Here is a 27,351-nt window from a genome sequence, read left to right on the forward strand (position 1 = left end):
ACAGGCGGCTGGTGACCTGCCTGTGAGGCACCCGCCAGCCCTCTCCCTCACTCCCTCACTCATCCCTCATTGACTGACTCCCTCACTGACTCCCTCCCTCTCTCCCTCACTGATTGACTCACTCACTAACTCCCTCCCTCCCTCACTGACTGACTCCCTCATTGACTGACTGACTCACTCCCTCACTGACTCCCTCCCTCATTGACTGACTCCCTCCATCACTGACTGACTAACTGACTCCCTCACTGACTCCCTCCCTCACTGACTCCCTCCCTCATTGACTGACTCCCTCCATCACTGACTGACTAACTGACTCCCTCCCTCACTGACTCCCTCCCTCATTGACTGACTCCCTCCCTCACTGACTCCCTCCCTCATTGACTGACTCCCTCACTGACTGACTCCCTCCCTCATTGACTGACTCCCTCCCTCACTGACTCCCTCCATCACTCCCTCCCTCCCTCCCCCGGTGACTGGCTGACTGGCTGACTGACTGCCTCCCCAGCCAGAGCAGCCTCTCTCCTCTCTCTCTCTCTCTCTCACACACACACACACACACAGTGTGTTCACCGCAACATGGATTTCCAGCAGTTTGTCGACATTGCAGACAAATGGTGCTATAACACCCCGTTCGAGCTCATCGCCACCGAGGAGGCCGAGAGCCGCCTCGATTTCTACGCCGATCCTGGGGTTTCGTTCTACGTCTTGTGCCCCGACAGCGACTTCAGAGATAATTTCGTGAGTATTGTTTTAAAGGAGAGGGGTTGGGGGTTGGGGGGGGGGATGTTTATATATATTCTGCTCTCCCCCACCATCCTCTCTCTCTCTCCCCCCCTCTCCCCTCTCCCCCTTCCCCCCCCTCTCCCCTCCCTCCCCCCCCCTCTCCCCTCCCCCTCTCCCCTCCCCCCATCTTCCTTCCCTCCCCCCCTCCCCCCCTCCTCCCCCTCTCCCTCCCCCATCTTCCTTCCCTCCCCCCCTCCCCCTCCTCCTCCCCTCTCCCCCCCATCTTCCTTCCCTCCCCCTCCTCCCCCCTCTCCTCTTCCTTCCCTCCCCCCTCTCCCCTCCTCCTCTCTTCCTTCCCTCCCCCCCTCTTCCCTTCCCTCCCCCCCTCTCCCCCCTCCTCCATCGATGTAAATCAATGAGGATTTGGGTGTGATTTAAGTCCCCACACGTCCCGCTGGAAGTGCGCCACTTTTGTGTACGTGTTGCCAGGACCACCTGAACCCCTCTGATGTGATGTGATGTCTGTGTCTGTGTCTGTCTGTCTCCCTTATCGCAGCTGTTCGTGGCTCCCATCACACGCTCATTTCCAGGAGGATGAGCCCCACAGTGGGTCTGGAGCCAATTTATATATACTGTGTGTGTGTATTATGTTGTATATGTGTCTATATATATGTGTGTATATATACACACACATATGTATATACACACGTATACATACATGTATATGTATATACACATTGCACATACATACACTTAAATGATGATGCATCCTGGAAAAGGCAGAGACCCGAGGGAATAAGCTGGAGGAGATGCAGTGTCTGGAATGAAGCGTTCCTCCAGCTTCTCTTCAATTTGTGTTTCGCCCACGAAATACACAGTCAGTTCACTTTACAGTAAATTCTGTGAAGTGCTTTGAGACGTCTTGGAGACGTAATAAGGCCCTATATCAAATGGAAAGATTATTATTATCATCACAAGATTGTGTGGTTGATCCTTATGTTATGATGCACGTTGGTTGACATTTAACAGATTACCTACACATATATTTTGTTTGCTTTCTGAATGCTATAGTATTGCTATGGTTGTATAATAATAATAATCCTGGCATTTGGTATAGTGTCTTGTCACGTCATTGATACGTCTCAAATCGCTTCACAGAATATATTGTAATGTGGTTTGACTGTATTTTGAGGGTGAAATAATTTCTGAATGGTGAGCATTTAATTTGGGTGCCTGCCTTCTGATTTCTATGGGTGGTGGATTTTGCTGCCTTGTGCATTGTGGGGGAGAGAGAGTGCAGACTCTTTAAAATTAAGACCGACACTGCATCTGCTGTCTTCATAGAGACTTTGTATTTATAAGGTGAACAAGTTCTTAGCACAATATGCTTCCATGTCTCATTTTCTAAAACTATTTACGTTCTAACATTTCTATTTCAGGTTTCTGTGACATAGAACTAAAAACAATTTTTTAAGAAGGGACACATGACAAAAATCCAGGGTTTAGATAACTAGTTTTTTTTGTCTCTGGAGTATTGAGCTTATACAAGGTCATATAATGAAAGAGGGGAGGGGGTTACCATACTGCCCTCAGACAGTTTTCAATCTGTCTGTTTTTATTATTAATGGTCAAATCTAATGTGCTGATTCTACAAACATGGCCATCCTTGCAATCATTTGGTTGCAGCTATGTAAGATTTCTTTTAGAAAATAATCAGCATGAATGATTACATATGTAATCAATAAGATTAATTAATTGTTTGATGATATCTGACTGGTACTAATATTTCTGTACTTTTTTAAACAAATGTGTTGATTATAATGCTTTTCCTGCACTAGTTACTTTGTATCTAAGAATTGCATATTCATTTAGCCACTAAAAGGCTTTATAATTGATCTTCATTTGATTTGTTTAAAGTGTCTCAGCGAGGATTATAACTGGAATGCAGCCTTGTGGGACTGGAAAATTAGGCCACAGGCTTGCATTGTTCTGATTAAATAATAATCCTTGCATTTGATTGGTATATTGTCAAAGCATCTTGAAGTGCTTTGTGAGGAATTACTGTCAAATGTACTGACTGTATCTGTAGGCAAATACCATAGCCAGTTTGCTCACAGCAAAATGCCACAACAAATTGCTTTTATATTATGCCTTTCACGTCAGGAGGATGTCCCAAGTAGCTGGACAGTGAATGGTTTGTACCTTGTGGTGGGGGAATTAAGAGGGGTGGAAAGCAATAGCGGTGGGATGGGAAGATGACCGAAGACATGGTTGAAGAGTACGGTTCTTGAGACGGGCCTTGAAGGCAGCAAGGGAGGGGCTCCAGGTGGGGTGTGTGGAGCAGGCGAGTGCCCACCAAACAAGCAGCAGGCAGGTTGGTGAAGGTTCAGTCAGGAGGAGCAAGACCGTGGAGAGCTTTGAAAGTGAGTTCAAGGATTTTAAACTTTATCTTCTGAGGTGTGGGGAGCCAATGAAGCTGGGTGAGGATGGGGGTGATAGGGTCACGGAGCCGGGTGTGGGGAGGCCACGCGCTGCAGAGTTCTGGGTAACCTGCAGCTTGTGGAGGGAAGAGTCGGGACGTCTGGCGAGCAGGGAGTTAGCATAATCAAGTCGGGGGGGGGTGGGGGAGAGATAGCGGCAGAAGGGTTCATAGTACGGATGTGGCTTTAAAAGACAATTGAGGGTTGAGCAAGATACCGGCTCGGTGAAGTGGAGTATGCATCTATGAATAGTGATGCTGTCAACACCTGAGGTGAGGCGGTGCTGACGGAAACCAAGCAGGAGGGCCTCAGTGCCTCAGATGACAACTTGGAGGATTGTTGAGCCGGAATAGGAGAAAATAGGCGAATAAGTCCTGACCTATTTTAGAGAGGGTTTTTCACCTTCTCCAATGTTCTCTGTGTTGCAATGGAATTAAAATTTTCCTGGATGAAACCGAGCTGGTTCAACCCATTTGGTGATGCAACTGATTCCACTGAATTATGTAACTCGTTTTAACAAAAACAATGTCCTTGGATCAGGAGTGGTGTCTTCCCAGATTTTCACATATTCAATGCAACAAAACCACTGATTTCAAGTACACAGTGAATGTGATACAATACATATTTAATTTATTATAGCATCTTTCACAGTGGGAGGACATCTTAAAGCACTTGACGGTGATGACTAGGCACCCCAGCTGGGGATGGGTAGCAGAACGATGACTGCAAACATACTCAAACAGAAAAGCTTTGAGGCAGGCATTGAATGAAAGGGGGAGGGAGGGAGGGAGCAAGCTGGGAGGATTCTGGGATGTTGTTCCAGATAGTGGGGGCAGAATGGCAGAAAGCCTCCTCATTGATGGTAGAACAGGGGGGACACGAAGCTGAACTAGAAAAGCTTTTCACTTCTCTCGTGAAGGCACTAGCTCTTCCTGGCAAAAGCTTCCAAATGCTGATTGGCCACTGCTATCTTGATGAACGTCTGGATTGTTAAGTGTCTGGTAGGATGTTGAATTCTAAAGGGCATCAAAGATGAGCTTCTGCCACATCGTCCACAGCTCACCCCACTGTCACTGAAACACTTTCATCACATCCCGCTTAGACGTTTCCTCGCTGGTCTCCCTAGCTCCACCATCCATAAGGTGCATCTCGTCCAAAACCATATCCTCAACCAAACCTACTCCGTGTATCTGTTACCCTAGGCCTCACTAGTGTCCAATAACTCCCAGTAGATTAATTTCAAGGTCCTCGTCCTTATCTACAAATCCATCCCCTCCCTGGTACCCTCTTATGTTAGATCTACCCTAATCTGACCACCTGCCTCTCTTCACTCAGCTAATGTAGGCTTGTTGCTTGTCTTCCTCCCTCTTTATATTGTCATCGGTGGCCGAGCCTTAGTTCCTAATTTCTGGAACTCCTTCCTCTACCACTATGTCTTACCCTTCTCTCTGTTTTTAAGTGTGTGTCAAAACCTGCCTCTTTGAATGGCCTATAGCCATCTCCCACTACTCTTTGCTTGGTCCAACCTCATTCCTGTGAAGCGATCAAAGACATTACCATACATGAAGATAATTTTGCCCTTTTCCCCAGTTGCACTTTCTAGTAAAGGTCACTGGATATCAATTGGGAATGCCTGACCGTCTTTTACGTGCTCTTCACTTTATGGAATCCAAAAGCTAATTGTAACACTCCAATGGCTGCAATGACTGACTGGAACAAACTAATTTAGTACAGATCTACAGCAATAATAATCCTTCCTTTTCATATACAATGCAAAATACAATCCAAAATTACATTTGTAAAGTGCCTTACATGTCGGGAGGACAGCCCGAGGCGTTGAACAGTCAGGGATTAGGACCCGGGGAAGGCATCAGGGAGGGTGGCCGAAGGCATGGTTGAAGAGGAGGGTCTTGAGGTGTGCCTTGAAGGAGGCGAGGGAGTGAGGCGAAGGGAATGGGATGGAGTTCCAGGGGGTGGGGGCAGAGAGGCTGAAGGCCCGACCGCCGATGGAGCAGGCCGGAACCTGCTGAGCGGAGAGAGGGGTGAGGGGTTAGCAGGTCGGAGAGTTAGGAGGGGACAAGGCCATGGAGGGCCTCGAAGGTGAGGATTTTGAACTTGATCCTGTGAGGGATGGGGGACCAGTGGACCTGGGTGACGGTGGGTGTGATGGGGTCACAGAGCCGGGTGTGGCAGAGAACACACGCTTAGGAGTTCTGGATGATCTGCAGCTTGTGGAGGGAAGACTTTGGAAGGGCGACGAGCAGGGCGTCGGCATAGTCGAGCCTGGATGTAATGTAGGCATGCATGTGGTGTTCAAAATGTCCCAAATTGCTTCTAACACATTTCTGATGAGTATGGCTTACTTCCCAGCAAGGGCCTGTGCCTTTCTTCCAATTTACCAACTGGGGAGGCTAGGAAAGAGACACCTGTAAAATTGCTTTCCTTTATCTTAAACTATCTTATAAATTATATATGCGACCCGAGACATTTTAATCTGAAGGATTCACAGGAATGTTGTCATGTTTCCAGCAACTTAAAATCATTAAATTCATGTAGAAACCGCTTTTGTGGTTTGGGTTTATGGTTGTGTTGTCAATGAGAAAAGAAATGCTGTAGTTATGGCAGGGTTGGGACTTTTTAAAAAAAATGTGTAATTGCATTAACAATATTAGACAGTCTAAATTTTGTTTGAAATACAGAAATTTCTGAAGTATCAAATAGGGGCTACGCAGATGTGCATGAGGCTTACCCCCATCATTTATGTAAAGGAAAATGTACAGGGCAAGAAAGGGCCTTTAAGGTCCATCTGGTTGACCCCAAAATATTTAAAATGCCTAATTCCAAAACTAAATCTATTATAGCTATCTAATACCTTTCTTGGAGCAAGATTTCTGACGCAAGTGGAAGCCCACCACCATACTGGTCTCCAAACTAAACTACTGAGTTCCACGTATGTGTGGGTTCTATTTGCGTAACAAAGCAGAGCTTGCGTCTCTTCCCCCCCCCGGGTGAACCCTGCTTCCCTAATCACAGAGTTTAGCCCACAAATTGTAAAAGCCGAAGTATGGGGAACTCAGGAAATTAACCAGATAAAACTGCATTACCATTAGAATCCCACTGCTTGTTCAACTTGGACCATTCTGCCTGTGGTTGCAAGGTTAAGAGATGCCAAGTGGAAGAGTACCATTCCCGGTCTACTCTTCCAAATCCTGTTAATGCTCCATGATCAGAATGCCTTGGAATATTGGAAACCTGCCTGCCTTAGATATCGGAGCAGCCAGTCTGCCACAGAGTCGATTTGATTCCGATCTATCATTGCCGGACATTTTACCTTAGAGCCAGTACGGCCCTTGCTGACCTCTTTTTCTCTATATTTCGCCTCTCTTTCCTCCCCCTTTCCCCCCCTCCCCACCGCCCTAACCCACACAGAAGAGAAATGTTGTGAGTTGTCATTGACCAGCACGGGACCCGACCAGCAGATCCCGGGAAGTCTTCATGGTGAACAGCACAACTTGGCATGAAACGTGAACGTCACAACTGACCCTTACCCATTGAACTCTGGTTTCACCAGTTGCAGGTGGGGAGCCTAAGCAGCAGTTATTCACCCTGTTGCTTACGTGCGCTCTGCCAGCTACTTTGAAGTTCCAGAAGTCCAAATCCTATGCCACTTACCAGGTTTACTTTATCCAGGTCCTTATATGAGGGGCTTTGGCAAATAGACTTGTACACTGAAGCCGATTCTGCCTTCAAGATGCACAGCGACAGGTCAGTGTAAGTCAGAGCTCTTCCTTCCTGCAGTTGATTCCCCTGTTGTTTCTCCACAAATTCACCTTACTGCTTGGACCTGGACCTCGCAAGTGCGCCCAAAGAAACCCCTCCACAATATTGTAAATTTTAATTAAAATTGAAAAGTATAAATTGAAATATGCTTTTGCTACTTTTACTACGAGCTGTGCTGTTTACTTAGCCAAGCCTGTAGTAAATCCATGTGCCATAATGATAATCTACAGTTTCTTATCTTTTATAACATACCCTAAGGGCCTTAATGTTTTACCACTTGATGCCTGTCTATTTTATTTCTCACTTTTAATGGTATCTTGATCAGGTAAGCATCCAACACCAAAATTGATTTCTGTAGGAAGTCTGTTGGCACCGGTTCTGGGTCATTGGCACTTTAGAGGACCAATCATGATCTATTCATAAGTATTGAAGTTTTACTCATTCTAAAGTGATTATCGTCTGGAAGGGACAGGCAGCAGTTCTGTATGTGCTATGAAAGCAAATTTGCTGCTAGTCATTGAGATACATCAGCAGCCTAATCTCCTCTGCTAAAGGAAGGCAGATAATGACTTAGTTAATGTAATGTTCAGCATTGTGGCAATGTTCAGGAAAGAATTGATTTGTTCTCCGCAGGTGGAACTTTGCATGACATCTATTGTGTCAGCTTTTGGGTGGTGTCCAAAGGTCTATAAATTGGAATAGATCCAAATTCTATCCTGAACACTGCCACAATCCTCTTTCTCGATATTATTTTCACTTTATGTTCCAGAATAACTGTGGCAACTGCAGAAATTGATCCATACAACAAAGTGACAGGGAATTACCTTAGATACTGAGCTAAGTCAAAGAGAGTGTAATTTTCAGTCCGAGTTTTGCATTAGATAATGGGTACCAATGAAAGGAACGAGGCCAGGTAGCAGAGGAACTGGCACAGGCCCTTGCCTTGCTATTATCCATTTGGATGTTACTCGCCAAATGCAGAATTTGTTACAGTGGGAATAACTTCCACAGGAATATTAGCAATGATTTTAGATTGACATTATGCTGAGCATATTGAAATTCTACAGCATGGTAAAATCTCAGAACATAATCTTGCTTCAAAACCGGTTATTTTCATCAGCAGGGTATAGAATATACTTTCAAATAAAGGCGTTTTCAGATGAAGGAAGTCTGACAACTTGGAACTGACCAAATGGACCTTTATAAATGGTCTTCTCCTCTTTTGTACTCTCTTGAGTACTGAACCATCTGCATTTATTGGGACCATGGATGCTTTCTGTTGGAAACTTTGGAAATGCAAAAATATTTCAGCCATGAAGTATACAGTCAATTCACTTTACAGTATATTCTGTAAAGCACTTTTAGACATGATAAGGGGCTATATCAAATGTAAGTATTATTATGGTTACCATCTTTGTGTCTAAAATAATAAGAAATGCACTGTACTTTCTATGGTGGCAATATTCCCTCTGTCAGTAAGTTTTTAATTTCTGTTGGTCCAATTATGTAGAACAGGCTCCAACTTCTACAGATTCCCACTCTTCAATTAAAGGCGAATCCTAAATGGGAATGAAGTGGAATAGTTTTGCATGCTAGTCTTTTCCTCACCATTGTTTCTCATTCCCTCTGTTGGATGTATTAACTTCATGCTGAGTTATGGTCGGGTATCTCAACAGAAGAACCATTCTTTACTTATGAACCTTGATAGTGAGTATCTGCTGTTCATCTGTGGGAAGCATTGCAACGACCACCAATCCTGACAACTCAGACACACTGGTTCTTAAATAGATATCGGTTGCAGAAACTCTGGCCAATTTTTACCCTCTCAAACTTCCCCTCTAAAAAGAGGGGAGATCAGTTGTATTTTCTTTTTGTGCGGCGCATTTGTTCCGATCTGGAATGCGCTACCTGAAAGGGTTTTGGAAGCAGATTCAATAATAACTTTCAAAAGGGAATTGAATATTTACCTGAAAATAAAAAAACGTTTGCAAGGATAGGGGTAAGAGTGGAGAGTGGCACGAGTTGGTAGCTCCTTCAAAGAGCTGGCACAGGGCTGATGGGCCAAATGGCCTCCTTCTGTGCTGTACGATTCTATGAAAAACATTCATCCCACTCTTTGGAGAGGGCTGCTCAGTGTGCAGAATATCCATCAGTTTCTGTGTCTTGTCTTTACTGAGATCAGCGGTGACCTGATCTTCATCCTAAACGACAATCCTTGGATCATAAGTAAAAGGATTAATCCCACTTAGTCAACTTTTATCATGGGGACTGATGAATGTGGAAATCTCCAAAGAAATTGGAATCCGGTAATCTGTTTGTTTATCATCGTAATGATATTCATATTTGATATACTGCCTTTCACATCGGGAGGATGTCCAAAATGCTTCATAGGATATACTGTAAAATGCTTCATAGGATATACTGTAAAATGCTTCATAGGTTATACTGTAAAGTGCAGTGACGCTATGTTGCCAGCGAACGCAGCAGCCAGTTTGCGCACGGCGGCCAATTTGGACACAGCAGTGTTCCACAAACGACCATAATAATAATAATAATAATAATAATAATCCTTGCATTTGATATAGCGCTTTTCACGTCGGGAGGACGTCCCAAAGCGCTTCACAGAACACACTGTAAAGTAAATTGACTGTATATTTGTGGGCGAACGCGGCAGCCAATTGCGCACAGCAATGTCCCACAAACAGTCGTAGATTGAAAATGACCAATTTATTATTGTTTGGGTTTTTTTTTGGAGGGATTATTATTAGGCTCTGTGTGGAGTAAGGAAACTTGCCCAAAGGTTTCGCCCTCTGCCTGGAATTGAACTCAGGTCTCTCACTTGCAAAGCGAGTGCTCTAACCACTGAGCTACAGGACTCCACATGAAGTGAATGATCAATTTTTACCTGAGGGGTTATTGGTCAGGACACCGGGAGAAAATCCCTCATCTTTCAAATAGTCATGGGATCTTTAATGTCCACCTGAACCGTGGCCCCCTCCTCTTCCTCATCTATATGCTCCCTCTTTGTGATGTCCGCAGACATGGGGTAAAGTTCCTCGGACAGCCCAAGAATCCACTTCTCTGCTGATGTTCTCTCAGCTTGTCTGGCGGACATCAGGGCCCGGATGAGCGAAAACTCACTACAACTAAATGTTGACAAGACGGAGGCCGTACTCCGTGGAGTCTTATAGCTCAGCGGAGTCCTGTAGCTCAGTGGTTAGAGCACTCGCTTTGCAAGCATGAGACCTGGGTTTGATTCCCGGCAGGGGTGAAACCTTGGGCAAGTTTCCATACTCCACACGCCTGATAATAATCCCTAAAAAAAACAATAATAATAAATTGGTCATTTCAATCTACGACTGTTTGTGGGACACTGCTGTGCGCAATTGGCTGCTGCATTTCGCCCACAAATATACAGTCAATTCACTTTGCAGTATATTCTGTGAAGCGCTTTGAGAAGTCTAGAAGACGTTAAAAAACGCTATATCAAATGCAAGTCTTCTATCCTGCGGCTCTGACCTTCTCAACCTCCCCGGGCCATCCCTCAGACCTACGGAACCAGTGCGCAACCTTGGCGACAGGCACAACCCACAGCTGTCCTTCCTTCCCCACATCCGGTCCCTGACGAGGTCTGCTTTTCTCCATCTCGGCCACATTTCCCACCGCTGACCCTACCTTACCCCAGATTCAGTTGAAACACTTGTCCATGTATTCATCACCTCCCAACTCGACTTTTCAAATGCCCTCTTCGCCGGTCTTCCCAGCTCCACCATGCACAGGACTCAGCTAATCCAAAACTCCGCTGCATACTCTCCCGCAGTAAACTCCGTACCCTCGTCAGACCATTCTAGCCAGGCTCCACTGGCTCCCTCTCGCCGAACAGATCGAATTCAAGATCCTCACACTCGTTTTCAAATCCCTCTGTGCCCTGGCACCTCCCTGTATCTCTGACTTGCAGCCCGTTGTCTCTGCTCGATTGGCTCCAGCTTTCTGCATGTCCCTTGTACCCTCCGTTCCACCATTGGCGGCGGTGCTTTTAGCCCCGAAACTCTGGAACCCTCCTCCTCTATCCTTCCGCTTTGCCCCTTCCTTCCCCATCTTCAGGTCATGCCTGAAGACTTTCCTCTTTGACCGTACGTACCGTCACCTCACCCTGGCTCGGCGTGGTGCTCCGCCGCTGTCAAGCTCTTTGGAATGCTATCCTGCGTGAGTGAGGGGCACTATATAAATGCATGTTGTTGTTACCTTTTGACTTGGGTGAGAGTGCTTCCAGCTAAGGCAGGCTGACATTTGTCAGCATATGCGAACAATTCTGTTGTGAAAGTTTCTGTTTATTGTGCATCCCTTTCTGGGACTAGGAAGGAGTTCTGCTTGAAGGTGAGGTGAAAGCGAAAGGTAAAAAAAAAAGTAATTATTTTTACCTTTTGTCAAAGCTTGTTTGTCTGCAAAAGATGTGCATAACTTGACAATAAAATATGCCTTAGTGAAACAACACTGGAGGCCCACATATATGAAGGATTGAAAGACCAAAATTCTGGCGTTGGATGTGAAGATGCCTAGCATTTTATATCAGTATTAACTAAGTAGCAAGCCAGATCTTTGTTTCTGCATGAGTGGTTAAAGCAATTAAATCTGGATTCTGTGTGTGCTTCTGTGACGAATGATGCTTGCCACAGCTCTGTTCAGGTTCAAGGACACTTGAGATGGAGAAGAAATTTGTGTTTTTATTTCGCGTCTCTCCACTGATGATTTTAAAATGCCGTATCTTGTGGATGGGTTGAATGGCATGAATTAATCCTATCTGTAGGTACCAGAATGTAAGAGATACTTCATTCTGTTTCATTATTTATCCTTTGTGTGCAGTGTGACATTCCTACCAGCATTATTTTTAATTAACCAAGTAGCTGCGACTGACTACGATGAAAGACTCAACGGCCAATGACAAGGAAACTGTTGGCTGTGCCGTTAGGTTTGCTCATGATATTATGTATGTATGCGGTTTGTAACAGAACAAGATTTTTGTCTGGAGTGTTCTATAATGCCATAATGTATTGTCGCTGACCTAAAACTCTGAGGTATATTCATTCATGTAATTTAATCCCCGAGATGTGTTAATCCTTGAAACAAGGTGTAACCTGTGGTATTATTAATATGTAAAGAACCCTATAGGTTATAATAATAATAATAATAATCCTTGCATTTGATATAGCGCTTTTCACGTCGGGAGGATGTCCCAAAGCGCTTCACAGAACACACTGTAAAGTGAATTGACTGTATATTTGTGGGCGAACGCGGCAGCCAATGGCGCACAGCAATGTCCCACAAACAGTCGTAGATTGAAAATGACCAATTTATTATTGTTTTTGGTTTTGGAGGGATTATTATTAGGCTCTGTGTGGAGTAAGGAAACTTGCCCAAGGTTTCGCCCTCTGCCTGGAATTGAACTCAGGTCTCTCACTTGAAAAGGGGGTGCTCTAACCACTGAGCTACAGGACTCCAAATGAGTTATCAAATGAAGGTGTTTTAATTTGTTTTAAGACTAATATTTTGATGCTAGTGCTGCCAGTCCTGTGATCACAGAACATAATTTGAATTGTGATACTAAGTTTTAGTTCACTAAATATTACTCATTATAACTTTTGAGTTTGATATAACCCTTTATCACATTGTTGAACTACCTCAAACTACTTCACCAGATTTACTGTGAAGTGTAATGACTCTTTGTTTTACAGGGAAACAAAACCAAGTGTATTGTAATTTACAACATAGTTCGGACAAATAACAATATGAGGTCCTAAATTTAAAACTACAAAATTTTGGAAATATGATGTCCAATGAAAGGATTAATATTACAGTAAACCCCTGGTTTACAGGTAAGTCTCTTGCCAGACTCTGGTGTTTGACATGTGTGCAAACCCATCACTGCTTAAAAGTATCCCAAGTGAAACTGAGTTCCATATATGTACTACACTGTGTTTCCCTGTGTCTGCAATGCAATGCACATTCTCTCCCTGGAGGCACGCACCCTGCTTACCTGGATACCTATAAGCATGGTGATGGATTTCCACATGTGTCAAACATTGGTCCTATTGGGAATGTCAAATTATTGATTTTCGTAGACCAGTTTCGCAACATGAAATATAATTATATTCTCTGGTTATATTTTAGTGATTTATAAGTTAATTGCAATAGACAGCTACTGGAGAATTGCGGTAAAGAGAATATCACAGGCCCGTTATACTTTTCACACAAAAGGTTGGGTTGAGTTTCTATTTTAATAATAATAATAATCCTTGCATTTGATATAGCGCTTTTCAAAGCGCTTCACAGAATAGACTGTAAAGTGAACTAATTGTATATTTGTGGGCAAAATGTGGCAGCCAATTGCGCACAGCAGTGTCGCACAATCAGTCGTGGATTGAAATGACCAATTTATTGTTGTAGCATACACATTTTCTATTGACTAGATCAGTACTACTCAAAAACTGGGACATGAAGGGTGCACTGTGCCTCACACTTCAAATTATAGAGTTGTGTCACCCACCCATACTCCTTTCACAGTTCCTGTGGCAGAACACAAGGACAGACTCGGGAGGGGAAGGTGGTTAGCAACAAATGTTTTAAAAAAAAAAAGATTTTTGATGAAAAATTGTCATGTCATACATTAATCCGGTTTAAAAAGGCTTATGAAATCCACAAATCTGCAAACCTAAAATGCACATTTCAGTTTTCCCTCCGCTCTTCTATCCCATTGCTAAATTCTCTTTATTTACTTTGGGCATGATACTCAAATTGTAGGTTTTGCACTTCTCTTTGCATTGTAATTCTAATTTGTAGATATTTTTGGAGTCACTGCGCAATATGGCAAAACAACGTTATACTTGTGAAGTAATTTTGCATGTAGTCACTGGAAGAATCATGGAAATTCTGAAACCAGAACCAATATAAATTAGTCCCAACAATGCTGTGGTTAGCACCAAAAATTGATAAATAATTACTTCTGTTTGATGATTGGTTTAACATTGAGTAATGAAATGTAGACCCATGAAGGTCAGGAGAAAACACCTCTATGGGAAGCAGTCTATTACAGATTTAACATCTAGTGATTTGAATCAACAGTTATCCATCCATCGCTTTGACCTCTTTGTTACTTTTCACTTGTAACAGCAGCAGCCATATGAGGAAGATCCTCAACCCCTCGGCTCTGGAACTCCATCCCCCAGTGCCTTCGCCTTGCTTCCTCCCTTTGCTTCCTCCCTTTCCTCCTTCAAGGCCGGTCTCAAGACCTTTCTCTTTGACCGTGCCTTCAGCTCCCCTCTCGACTCTCTACCCCCTCCTCACTCCCTCCCTTCCCTCCCCTCACCCTGACCATTTCTCCCCCCAATGCTCGGGTCCCGACCCAACTGTCCAGCGCCTTGGGACGTCCTCCCGACGTGAAAAGTGCTCCATAAATGGAATCTTGTTGTTGTTGTTGTTGCTGTATCCATTTTACAGTGTAGTTTGGATCTAAAAAAAATTTCAATGTTGTATTTTACCCCCTCATTTTAGCTTTGGTTCTATAGTGTACTTTTAATATGCGTTTCTCATGCTGGCCTCCAAAGATCTTGCTTTAAGAAGTCCTCTCGGTCAGCTCACCCTAGGCTGACAACTGGTTTGAAGACCTTTATTGAATGCCACATCTCCTTTGCAATTAGTAATAATAATCCTTGCATCTTATGTAGCATTTTACACGTCTTCTAGAGGTCTCAAAGTGCTTCACAGATTGTACTGTAAGGTGAATTGACTGTATATTTATGGGCGAAACACAGCAGCCAATTGTGCACAGCAGTGTCCCACAAACAGTCTTGACCAAATTATTATTTTTTTATTATTTTTCTTCTTGAGGGATTATTATCAAGCATGTGGAGTAAGGAAACTTGTCCAAGGTTTCGCCCTGCTGGCAATCGAACCCAGGTTTCTCGCTTGCGAGGCGAGTGCTCTAACCACTGACCTTCAGGTCTAATGAAGCCCACAATTACTGTCTTTGTCTTCCACCGTGTTCATTTGCTAGAGTTAAGCAAAAAATCTAATTATTGGCTAATCCCCTGGTAGACCTCCCGACGTGAAAGGCACTCTATAAATGGAATCTTGTTGTTGTTATAGGAGGGTGACTGAAGGCACAGTTGAAGAGAAGGGTCTTGAGATGGATCTTGAAGTAGGCAAGGGAAGGAGTGAGGTGGAGGGACTATGGGAAGGAGTTCCAGAGGGTAGCAGCAGACAGGCTGAAGGCCCGCCCACCATTGGTGGTGCAGGCAAGGCGGGGGACGTGAAGCAGGCTGGAGCCTGCTGAGCCTAGGGAGCGGATAGGTTGGTAGGGGGTTAGGAGATCACAGAGGTAGGCAGGAGCGAGGCCGCGGAGGGCTTTGAAGGTGAGGACCAGGATCTTGAACTATAATCTCTGAGCAATGGGGAACCAGTGGAGTCAGGTGAAGATAGGGGTCGTGTGGGAGAGGACATGGGCTGCAGAGTTCTGGATGATCTGCAGCCTGTGGAGGGATCAGCATTTCAGACCCGAGCTGGGGTTGGAGGGAGAAGGAAGAGGAGGGGAAGGGGGTTGACCGATGACATGGTCGAAGAGGAGGGTCTTGAGGCGGAACATGAAGGAGACTAAGGAGGGGGCGAGGCGGAGTGATTGGGGGATGGAGTTCCAGAGGTTGGGGGCAGTGTGGCTGAAGGCTCTCCCACCAATGGTGGGGCAGGTGGGTCGGGGGAGGTGGAGCAGGCCGGAGCCGGCTGAGCGGAGGGAACGGGTGGGTTGGTAAGGGGTTAGGAGGTCGCAGAGGTAGGGTGGGGAGATGCCATGATGGGCTTTGTAGGTGAGGACCAGGATCTTGAAATGGATCCTCTGAAGGATAGGGAGCATTGGAGTCGGGTGAGAATGGGGGAGATGGGGTCGCGGAGTTTGGTGCGGGAGAGGACACAGACTACAGAGTTCTGGATTATCTGCAGCCTGTGGAGGAAGGAGTTGGGAAGGCGACAAGCAGAGCGTTTGCATAGTCGAGCCTGGAGGTGATGAAGGCACGAACAAGAGGTGAAATAGTGGTGGAGTCGGGCGATGTTACGGAGGTGAGGGAAGGGTCATGGCTTGGATGTGGGTGAGAAAAGACAGTTGAGGGTCAAACAAGACACCCAGGCTCCTGACTGGCGGTGAGTTGCAGTGAGCAACCATGGAGGTTGATGCTAACAGAGCCTGAGGTGCAGAGGCGCTGGCGTGAGCCAATCAGGAGGGCCTCGGTCTGGTTCACATTCAACTGTAGGAGATTTGCCCTCATCCAGGACTTGATGTCCGACAGACAGTCTGTCAGGACAGCAGTGGTTCTGGAGTTGAGGGTGGGGCAGAAAGATAGAGTTGGGTGTCATCCGCAGACATGGAGTCAACTTCCATATGTATGCGGATGACACCCAACTCTATCTTTCTGCCCCCACCCTCAACTCCAGGACCAAGGACAGAGCCCTGGGGGACACCAGACGTGACAGTGCGGAGGAGAAATCATTAGAGGCAGCAAAGTGGAGATGGTGAGAGAGATAGGAATCGAACCAGGCAAGGGCAGGTCCGCGAAGATTAAGTAAAGAGGAGAGGCGGTGTATGAGGATAGAGTGGTCAAGGTGGACAAGGAGGCAGTGGGAGCCCTGATCACAGATGTTCAGAATGTCACAAGAATACCTTTTCATCCATCCAGAACACTCATGCTACCGTCCTCCCATCCCTGTTTGTCACAATAGTTAGACAGCTTTACGTTAAACTGCCAGGAGTGCTAATACTGTTATAATAATAATCCTTGCATTTGATATAGCGCTCTTCACGTCGGGAGGACGTCCCAAAGCGCTTCACAGAACACACTGTAAGTAAATTGACTGTATATTTGTGGGCGAAACGCGGCAGCCAATTGCGCACAGCAATGTCCCACAAACAGTCGTTGATTGAAAATGACCAATTTATTATTGTTTTGGTTTTGGAGGGATTATTATTAGGCTCTGTGTGGAGTAAGGAAACTTGCCCAAGGTTTCGCCCTCTGCCTGGAATTGAACTCAGGTCTCGCGCTTGCAAAGCGAGTGCTCTAAGCACTGAGCTACAGGACTCAAAGGCTTCAACTTCTAAATGCATTAATAGTCTTGCATCTTTAAGTTCACTTCTTGTGTTTTATATGCTTCCGCCATCTTTTCAATGTCGGGGTCAAATGCTTGTCTCCAAATTTTGCAAACCTTTATATTGCATTACATTTTCTAGCTCAATTCAAGAGCTGGACTAGTAACCCAATTTAAAAAAAATATTATTATCTAATCATGTTGTTGCATGGATTGTTGAGTCACAAATGAGCTCTGTTTATATCTGCCACACTGGCACATTTGTCTTACTTGTTTGTAAGCAGGCAGAGCTCTCATTCATTATATGCTGATCTGCCTCCAGAAACATAAATAGCATTCTCTTGCTTTCTCTGATGAAACTTTTTTTAATAAAAAATCTCTGTGTAGTGCAGTTTTAGAAATAATGATCATATCGATTAAACTGTGTTGCATTTTAAAACCTTATGGTGCTCCTCTTACTTCCCCACTGTCAGGTCATCCGTGAAGTCACTTAGAGGGTCACTTTTCGTCTGTCAATAAATTTAACATATGAATGTGATGGAATTATTCATGCAAGGAAGGTAAATGTTGGGTGTTTCATCAGTAAACATTTTATTGCTTACCTCTGCAAATGTCATATCGGTTACAGTACACACCATTAGAAATAACAATTTGAAGCACTTAGTTGATATTGGAGGCCAATTGCCCATTGGACAGAGTAGATTTTCTCTGCATTTGAGGCTTACTCAGGAAGGGGAAAAATTCTGTAAGTTTGTGTGAGAATATGGTGTCCTTGCTTATTCCAATTCAAAACTGACTTATGATAATTATGTTAGTGAAACAAGACTTGCTATTGAGTGCAAAATCCCTTAGAACGCAATCAACATGTACTTTATCAGTTGAGTTACAGTTCTCACAATGAAACCATCCATCATTTCACCTACAAAATAGACAGTCAGTCACTTTACAGTAGATCTTATGAAGTACTTTGAGATGTCTTGATGTGATAAGGCGTTGTTATCAAATGCAAGGATTATTATCAGCAAAAACTCTGTGATTTGGAGGTGAAATACCAGGCTATTAAAATGCTGTTAAAGTAAAGTTGATAACTAGATTGGTCAGGTTGAAGAGGTCCCTTTGGCCCCTCCAATCTCACAACACCCACCCTAGGGTTCCCTTATCATTGCATCAAGCTGTTTATTAAACAAGTCGTCTCCTGGCCTCTAGCACCTTTCCTTCCACCTGTTCCTATATCAAATGCAAGGATTATTGTTATGTTCCAGTCATCCTCTGTAAAGAAAAAAATTCTAGTATCTGTCCTGAAATTTCCCTTAATAACTCTAAACCTATGCCCTCTTGTTCTACTGTTTTGATGCATCCTTAATAATAATAATCCTTGCATTTGATATAGCACCTTATCCATCTTTGAGACATCTGAAAGCGTTTCACAGAATACACTGTGAAGTGAATTGACTGTATATTTTATGGGCTAAAGTATTAATCTGGATTTACTTCAATTCCAAAGTTTTAACATTTTGTACACCTATGAGGTCCTCTCTGACTTGTCTTCTCAAGACTGAAGAACCCCAGCTTGTCTAATCATTGCTCAAGCTTGTCTGATCGTTACACAGCTTGTCTAATCGTTGAATAATTAACTGTACCCATCTATCTACCATGTAATGTATCTCCAACTGCAGATTAAATGATTAAAAGTAATTAGCATGTGTGATACAACATGGAATTTGGTTAAAATAACTCAATTTGTCTTTGGAATTGTGATATTTGTGAGACCACTCTACTGCTGCACCTGCTGCAGAACATCCAGAAGTCTGAAACCCGTGGCCTCTCCCACACAACTCCATGAACCGATCGCCCACATCCCCTCTCAGCTCCGCTAGTTCCCCAACGACTAGGGGATCAAATCCAAGATCCTTGCCCTCTTGTTCAAATCCGTCCATGGCCTTGAGCCCCCGCCCCCACCGCCTGCGATCTCCTGTACTTTCCCGCCCCAGCTACTGCTCAGCGAACACCGTCCGACACGAAGGGCGCTAAATAAGTGGCTGTTGTTACTTTGTCTCCCTCCCACCCCGCTGAACCATAGGTGGACAAGCTTTCAGCCATTCTGTACATCCAGTCCTCTGGACCTCCATCGTCCACCTTGCTCCCTGTAGAATGTTAATATAAAATTATTGTAAAACATATAAAAATTATTGTAAATAAATACATGTTATAGATCTCGCCAAAAGTATTGTATAGTTCAGATTCTTGTGCTTAAGTGATGCAATCAGAAAAGTAAATATTAATATGACTATTTGTTAAAAACATCTGCACTTCAAACTCCTTGATGTTTGGAAGCCTTTTTTTATTAGTTGGATTTTCTTTGCGAATCGTGAATACATGTTGGAGATGGTGTTATTGGGCTTGATTTTGGATCAGTCACTTTAAAGGACGCCCCATAGCATTTGTCCAGATCGAGTGTGTGAGACGAAACAACATTGCAACAAGAACAACGAATTACACTTATACACTGCCTTTCATGTCGGGAGAACGCCCCATCAGGCTCGACAGTGGAGAGTTTGCATCCGAACCCGGGTTTGATGCAAAAGGGTGGGGGCCAAGGGGGTGTATGGGTAGAAATGTGACCGAAGACTTGGTTAAAGAGGAAAATCTTGAGATAGACCTTGAAGGAGGCAAGAGAAGGGGAGAGGCGAATGGAGTTCTGTGGAATGGGATGGAAAGGCTGAAGGCCTAACCACCGATGTGCGCAATTGGCTGCCGAGCTTTGCCCACAAAATGCACAATCCACTTTACCGTATGTCCAGTGAAACGCTTTGAGTCGTCTCAACAACAGGATAAAGCGCTATTTCAAATGCTACTATTGTTATTAAGTTTCAGGTGCAAAATCACGCATCACTGGCATGATTCTAGCGTGTTAGCCACTGCCTGAGAAACCACGCTAGTATAGAATAATACAATATACATTTTATAAAGCACCTTTCTGCTTGGAGGTGCATCGCAAAGCTCTCTGGTGAAAGTAGCGTCAAAAGAAGTACGCTTGGAGATGTGCCTTGAAAGAGAGGAGGGTTGGAGTCGCGGGGATTCTGGGATGGAATTCCAGGAAGATAGGGTGGGGATGTGAAGCAGGCAAAGGGAGTGGTTTGAGGAGGTTGCAAAGGTAGGATTGGGGACAGACTATGCAGGGTTTTCAATTTTTTATTTGAATATACTATCAAAATTGCAGTGATTCGCCACTAAACATCAATGAGAGCTGAGCCCTATTTCTCAAATCACAAGTTCCAAGACGACATTTTTTGGGATTCATTTTCCAATGACGAGGCCAGGAGAAATGAATGGGGAGACGGAGTGTAAAAACTGGTGCTCTGACTTGCTAAGAACTGGAGCGGCATATAAAGTAGACTGCAATTGCAACTCACTTGGAAATACAGTAGTTATAATGAACGTAGCTTGAAATTAAGGACAAATTGACAAAGAAGTCGTAGCTGATGCAGTTGAAACAATAAAGTTTCTATACCTTGTAAGCTGATTTTTCAAAAAAATCCTTTTGTCTTGTGAATTGAAGTGTAGTGCTGTTTACACTTGATCAGCCATACATTGGTCACTCCATTACAACAATTGTAACCGCACTATTCGTCACCCAATGCTGATTACGCTAGAATCATTCCAGCGCACCCTTAACTTTGAGCCCAGTTGGCTCGCCGGTACAGCACACACAGTAACATTTTGAGGTCAGATCTAATCCATTAGTGGTAATGAACAAAGCTCAAAACCAGCAAAAGTCCTAGTTGTACCTCTGTAATCCTGACTGTATTATTTTGTGTATACATCATATTGTGAATGTAAATCGCTAAAAGCCTGGATGAAAGCACTGTGCATTTTGCACTGGGTTGTCTTTGTACAGTATGAATGGGAGTTGACAGCTTTAATGCCTCACCAGGTTCAAAGCCTGGTTTCTGACTTTCTATTCCTAATTTTCTAATGTGATCTTCTGACATTGTTCTCCAATTGTTCTGTGGTAATTTTTTAATTTTTTTAACCGAAATGCAAAAATGGGTGGTAGTTTTGTTGCTACGTAAGATTTATTTTATAAACGTTTTCCATCCCTTCTCTTTTATCTTATCAGCATGTTTGGAGCGAAAGTGAGGATTGCCTACCTTTCCTACAGTTGGTCCAGGAATATATCTTATCTTGTGGGAAGAAGACACTCTCTGAAATCCTGGAAAAGGTTTTCAAATCATTCAAACCTGTAAGTGCCATATTAATACAAAATGATGTTCTATAGGATTAACTAATTGAGCAGGATATTCCCCTTTAGGGTCAGACCTTTCTATACAAAACTAGTATAGTCAAGATTTTCAGATCTATACATGTCTTGACTTTTTTAAAATAGTGATTTAATGATGGAGGGAAGGATTTGCAGTCAATCCTAGTAACATCAGTAAAACCTTTTATGTTAATATTATTACATTATTAACTGTCATTCTGACTTCTGGGATTGTACAGTTATTTTCTATCTGACTGACCAGTCAGTGAGCGACTAAAGGGCATTGATTTAAATCAATTAGTGAGAGAGAAAGGGGGGAGATTAGATTTTGTTTTACCCAGAGTTGTTAGAAAGTTGAATGCCCTGCTGGGTGCAGTGGTTGACGCAGTGTTTGAAAGGGAACTAGATAGATATAATTTGTAAAGTTACAGGGAAAAGATGGGCAAATGGAATTGAATGGTTTGCAGCAGTCAATTTGTGCACAGCAATGTTCTACAAATGACCGTGAATGATCAATTTTATCTGGAGGATTGTTGGCCAGGACATTGGGAGAATCTCCTTTCTCTTTTTGAATATGGTATGGGAACTTTAAAGACCATCTAACCAGGCTGTCAGAATCTTGGTTTAATGGCTCATCTGAAAGACGACAACAGTACAGCATACACCAGCACAGCAGTGGAGTGTCAGCCTGGACTATGAGCTCAAAGTCCAGATATAATCATTCCATTAAAATGTACAATAAAATATGCAGCTTCATAGATTTGTGACATTTGAAGTCTTCCTACTGTCATGTTTTAAATTACTTATAAGGAATTGTTGATTGCTTCCTGAAAATTTGGCAAACAATTTGATGGGAACTAGAGTTTTTGCCTGGCTCAAGTGACAAACCAGAAATGCTCATCTCTAGAGATATGTGTGTGCAAAGAAATTAGTTGCAGTTTAATTTTCAGCTTTGTTCATCCATTTTTCCATGTGTGGTCTGATGGCTGTTTGTTTTGCACAGTTATTGGGGCTTCCTGATGTAGATGATGATGCATTTGAAGACTATAATGCGGATGTTGAAGAGGAGGAACCTGAAGCAGACAACCAACCAATGAGCGTCAGTCAACAGTAAATGTGTGAAGAGGGAACAGTCAGCCTGTGTGCAGTTTAACCTTTTTATTCATTCATAAGCTATATTATTTTTTTCTCCCCTCCCACTATATACACATACCCATATTATATTATATTAAATAACTCGCACACACAAACCTGAATAGCCTTTATTAACATCAGGTTAAATATCGATGCTAAATCGTATCTAGTCTGGCCTTTGCAGTCATTCCTGTTCACAATTTTGGCATAACTACAAACTGTTTTGCATAGATTAAAGTACTAAACAGCAGAAAGACAATGATTTGAACTCTGAACTGACTAGTATTGATATTTCAGGTTGCTTAATTTCAGGTTTGGGTATAATCATTTAGGCAGGCTTTTTAAAAAGAAACAAAATCTGATTAGTTTTTAATTCATGTCTCAGTTAATATGATTTTAAGTTTTATAACCAGGCAATACACAATTCTATAACGAAAATGGTCCCAAATTACTGGAAAATTCCTGAGAAAATTTTAAGAATAATATATTGATGTTCATACTTTTTAAAATCTATATATTTTAAAGGAACATTAAGCATGTGTCTTGTGAAGCAATATTCTTTAAGCATTGTCTGTAGGTATTCCGCTTTAGTCGCCCAACACTGAAATTGGTCTTAAGCAGCTAGTCATGATCAGTCCAGATAGTAATTGTTTATTACAAGTTTCACTTTAGCTGATTTTACAGTGATTAAATGCCAGGATTATTATTATTAGTGCATTTCAAAAAACATTGAAGATATTATTTAAATAAACACTGACATAAATCTAATGTGTGCTTACAGTAACTTGTTGCACTGTAAAATAAAAGTGGTGTTCTGTAGAAGCTTAAGGGCATTAAATACTCCTGCAATTTGCTATTGCTCTAAGTACTGCAGGAACTGTGTAATGCATTAATTATTGCTTGGCTTTCAATGCACTGCAGCCTATTTGGTACTTTACCGATTTTTTTCCTATGCATCTTAGACAAGACATTTACAGTTATAACATTCCCAGTTGTAGATCAAACAGCAGCACATATTGTTTAGCTCTTTGTGTTAATGTTTGATAACAGAAGGAACTGTAAACTTGTATTTAATGGAAACTTTAGCAATGTTTTAAAAAAAATGATACATTGCTCATTGAAGAATTAATCATTACCTTGGTATGTTTTAAGTGGTAAATTGTACTGTATTTTTGTATACTGTAAAACAGGATGTCTTGAGTATAGTTGGTAAAATTCCTGAGGTCGGACTAAATGATACGAGACCATGTTTGGAATGTTAAAGGTTTACAGCCACGAGGAAGAATCCCTTAGCACACACTTGAAGGGAATGTACCTTATTGGTTTAGGTAAGTAATGTGACAGGCACAGCTGTAAAAACTTTGAAGTGCTTCAGTATAAAAATTCTGTTCTATAGTATATGCACAGTACAGATATTCAAAAGGGAAATCTTGGACTTTGCGTTGTGTGATGAGTACCAAGTGTTCAATATGTTCAATGACGTTTGTTGAGCATCCTCTGTAACAGTGTCTTATCATTTGAGAGAAAAATGAAATTCACCATAACAGCTGTTGGATTATTCTCTTTTAAATGCATGGTTTGGTGATGCAGGAGGTGCTATTTTAATTTTTGGTATTTTTTCCAAGTGGATGTGTCTTGGTCTGTTACAAAACTGCAGCACTTCATTTATAGATACCTCAATTCTTTTGTTGACCTAACGCTGTGTGGATTTGAAAATGGCTTAAAAACAAACGACACACGTTTCTGCTATACAAATTAGCCTCACTGTACAGTGGTTAACATATACTTAGTTTAAGATAATGGCATGACCAAAATAAACTATTGGTTATCCATTGGATTTTTTTTTAAAAAAGCATTATTGTTAAAGGATTTGGACTGAATTTTTCTCAAACAAGGAAACCTGTTGTTTTGTTTTTAATGGTTGTGAAAGATGACGTGGATAGGTTAACAAAAGAATGCTATCCTTTAACATAATTTTCAACACTAAATAACATGCTGAAAATAAATTATTCGAACATTGCATTGTGAATATCTGTTTAATTGTGAAGATGTTTGAATGAGAGAAGGGCTAACGGCCTCACTCACTATCTTGAAACTGTTCCATTTTGCAGCACATTGACGGTCTCTGAATATAGTATAGAAACACTGTGATAACTCCATCCTGGAAAACTTTTATGGCTATCATTAACTCTGGTCAAGTAGTTGACCATTTAAACGCATGTCTTTGAAGAACATCACCATGGCATGACATGTTATGTTCATGCATTTCTTTACAGCACTTAAAAAAAAAACAAAATACATTTATATAGTGCTTTTCACGTAGGGAAGACATCCCAAGGTGCTGGACAGTCAAGGGTTTGCACCTGAGGTGGCGGTTGGATTTGGGAGGGGTGGAGGCCAAGTGGGGTTTGGAGGATGACCGAAGGCACGATCAAAGACTAAGGTCTTGAAGGTCCTGACCTTGAAAAAGGTAATGGAAGAGTCGAGGCAAAGGGACTCGTGAATGGAGTTCCAAAATGGGGGCAGAAAAGCTGAAAGTCCGACCGCCGATGGTGAGATGGGCAGAGCGAGAGGACATGAAGCAGGCCAGTGCCTACCAAGCAGAGGGAGCTACCAGGTTAGTCAGTTTTAGAAGGTTGTAGACGTAGGGTGGGGCAAGACTGGAGGGATTTAAAAGTGAGGAGAAGGACTTTAAACTTGATCCTCTGAGGAATGGGGAACCAGTGAAGTCAGGCAAGGATGGGGTTGATAGGTTTGTGGAGCCTAGTGCAGAAGAGGACATGAGCTATAGAGATCTGAATGGTCCAGTTTCTGGAGGGAAGAGTTGGGAAATCTGGCGAGCAGAGAGTTGCTGTAGAGCACAGATGTGGGTCTTAAAGGGCATGAAAATGAAGGTGGAGGCAGAGTGATAGAGTTAAGTGCAATCTACATGAATGTGCAAGTTAACCCCATGCCTGCGGGTGTCAGTGCCGAGTGGGAGCACGTAGATATTAAAGCGGAGAGGACTGAGGACCGAGCCCTAATGAACACTGTATGTGGGAGCGGGAGGAGAAGCCATTGGCAGATATAAAGTGGAGGAGTTGGGATAGGTAAGGATAAAACCAGGCGCGGACAGAACTGTGAAGCTAGAGCTGAGAGGAAAGGCAGGGGAGAAGAATAGAATGGGCAACAATGTTGAAGCGGCAGAGAGGTTGAAGGATGAGGTGGCAGAGAGCACTGGTCACAGATGGAGAGAATAGCATTTGTGACATTGGCCAGGGCAGTCTTTGCACTGTGGGCAATCCGGAAGCCAGATAGGAGGGGTTCGTACAGGGAAAGGAAAGAGCAAAGCTGGGAAGCAATGACTCAGTCCAGAACCCTGGAGAGGAAAGGCAGTTTGCAGATGGGATGGTAGATAGGTCGAGTGAACACTTTGAGGAGGAGGGTGGTGTTGAAGGGGATGAGAACGGCCGATAGAGTGATTGACGATGTCTGTAATCAGAGGGACAAGGATCTGGGAAGTCAGGAGAATGAGGTCCATAGACCACATGGTGGGCTTCGTTTAAGAGAAAAAGTTGAGAAATTATGCACCAGTGTATTTAACATCCATTTGAGGGAAATATTGCACACTATTAAAAAATGGAGGGTCCAAATATGAACAAGCCAGTTTTTTATTAATCTAATATAACTGCCATCTTTCTCACAAGCTCCATACAGTTACGTTAAAGCTCATCTCCTGGTCCACGGTTAAGTATGGGTTCCTAATTGATTCTCCACAAAATGTTTCTGAACAACCTTCCTACCTAGAGAAGGTACCACGGAGACGTTGCATGCTTTGCCCACAGCAAAGGAAGGCAGAGTCGGATTGGGTGATGATCGTGCTAATCCTTGGAGAGATTTGCAGAATGGCCGGAGAACACGGAGAAAATTGCCTGCTTACTGCTCAACCAGGGATCAGGTGTGCACATTCAAGAAATAATAATAATAATTCTTGCGTTTGATATAGTGCCTTATCACATCTTCGAGAGTCTTAAAGCGCTTCACAGAATATACTGTAAAGTGCATTCACTGTATTTTGTGGGCGAAACACGACAGCCAATTTCACACAGCAGTGTCCCACAAACAGTCGTGGATTGAGTGATCAATTTTTTTTGAAGGAATTATTACCACCGGAAAAGCGATCTGCCAATCGACTAAATAACCAGGTTCCTATTTACTGCTAGTTAAACAGAGGCGTGTGGAGTAAGGAAACTTGCCCAACATTTCGCCCTCCCGTGGTGCAAATGGACTTCTCAAAACTAGCAATCACAAATCATGTATCAGTTTAGAGTACTTGCTAGATGTACAATTGTTGCAATATGTGAAGGCGAACTGCCTATGATTGTGCAATATCCAATTGCGACCATGTTATAATAATAATCTTTACTTTCGATACAACGCCTTTGAAGGAAAGTATTGAAGAAGCTATCTGGCGAGTTTCCCACTGCTGGTCTAACTCGGACTACGTTTGTCTATAATAATAATCCTTACATTTGATATAGCAACTTTCACATCAGGATAATGTCTCAAAACTCTTCACAGGGTATAACTAGAGTGGAGAAACTGATTATTTTGAAAGCTTTTTTTATCTTGGAGGCAAATGCAGCAAAGAAGTTGCGCACAGCAGAGTCCCACAAGCTGCCGTGAAGTGAATGAATTTTATTTGGGGGGATTGTCAGCCAGGACGCTGCAAGAAACTCCTTTCTCTTTTCAAATTAATGTCATGGGATATTTAACGTCTCATCTGAAATACAACACTTTCAGCATTGTAGCACACACCCAGCAACCAGCGGAGTGTCAGCATAGAATTTGAGTTTTAAATCCCCATGT

General features: G+C 43.0%; 1 protein-coding gene across 1 annotated transcript; it reads left to right on the top strand.

Annotated features, from left to right (window-relative positions):
- Nucleotides 1-516: 516 nt before the first annotated feature.
- Nucleotides 517-24,523, top strand: mturn (maturin, neural progenitor differentiation regulator homolog (Xenopus)). The gene is made up of 3 exons (XM_042332405.1): nucleotides 517-738; nucleotides 21,229-21,351; nucleotides 22,373-24,523. Exons 1-3 carry the CDS (start codon nucleotides 577-579, stop codon nucleotides 22,481-22,483), a joined length of 396 nt encoding a protein of 131 aa, XP_042188339.1. The 5' UTR covers nucleotides 517-576; the 3' UTR covers nucleotides 22,484-24,523.
- Nucleotides 24,524-27,351: the final 2,828 nt, after the last annotated feature.

The sequence above is a fragment of the Callorhinchus milii genome, unplaced genomic scaffold (genome assembly GCF_018977255.1).
Source record: "Callorhinchus milii isolate IMCB2004 unplaced genomic scaffold, IMCB_Cmil_1.0 Scaffold2, whole genome shotgun sequence".
NCBI classification, from domain to species: Eukaryota; Metazoa; Chordata; class Chondrichthyes; order Chimaeriformes; family Callorhinchidae; genus Callorhinchus; species Callorhinchus milii.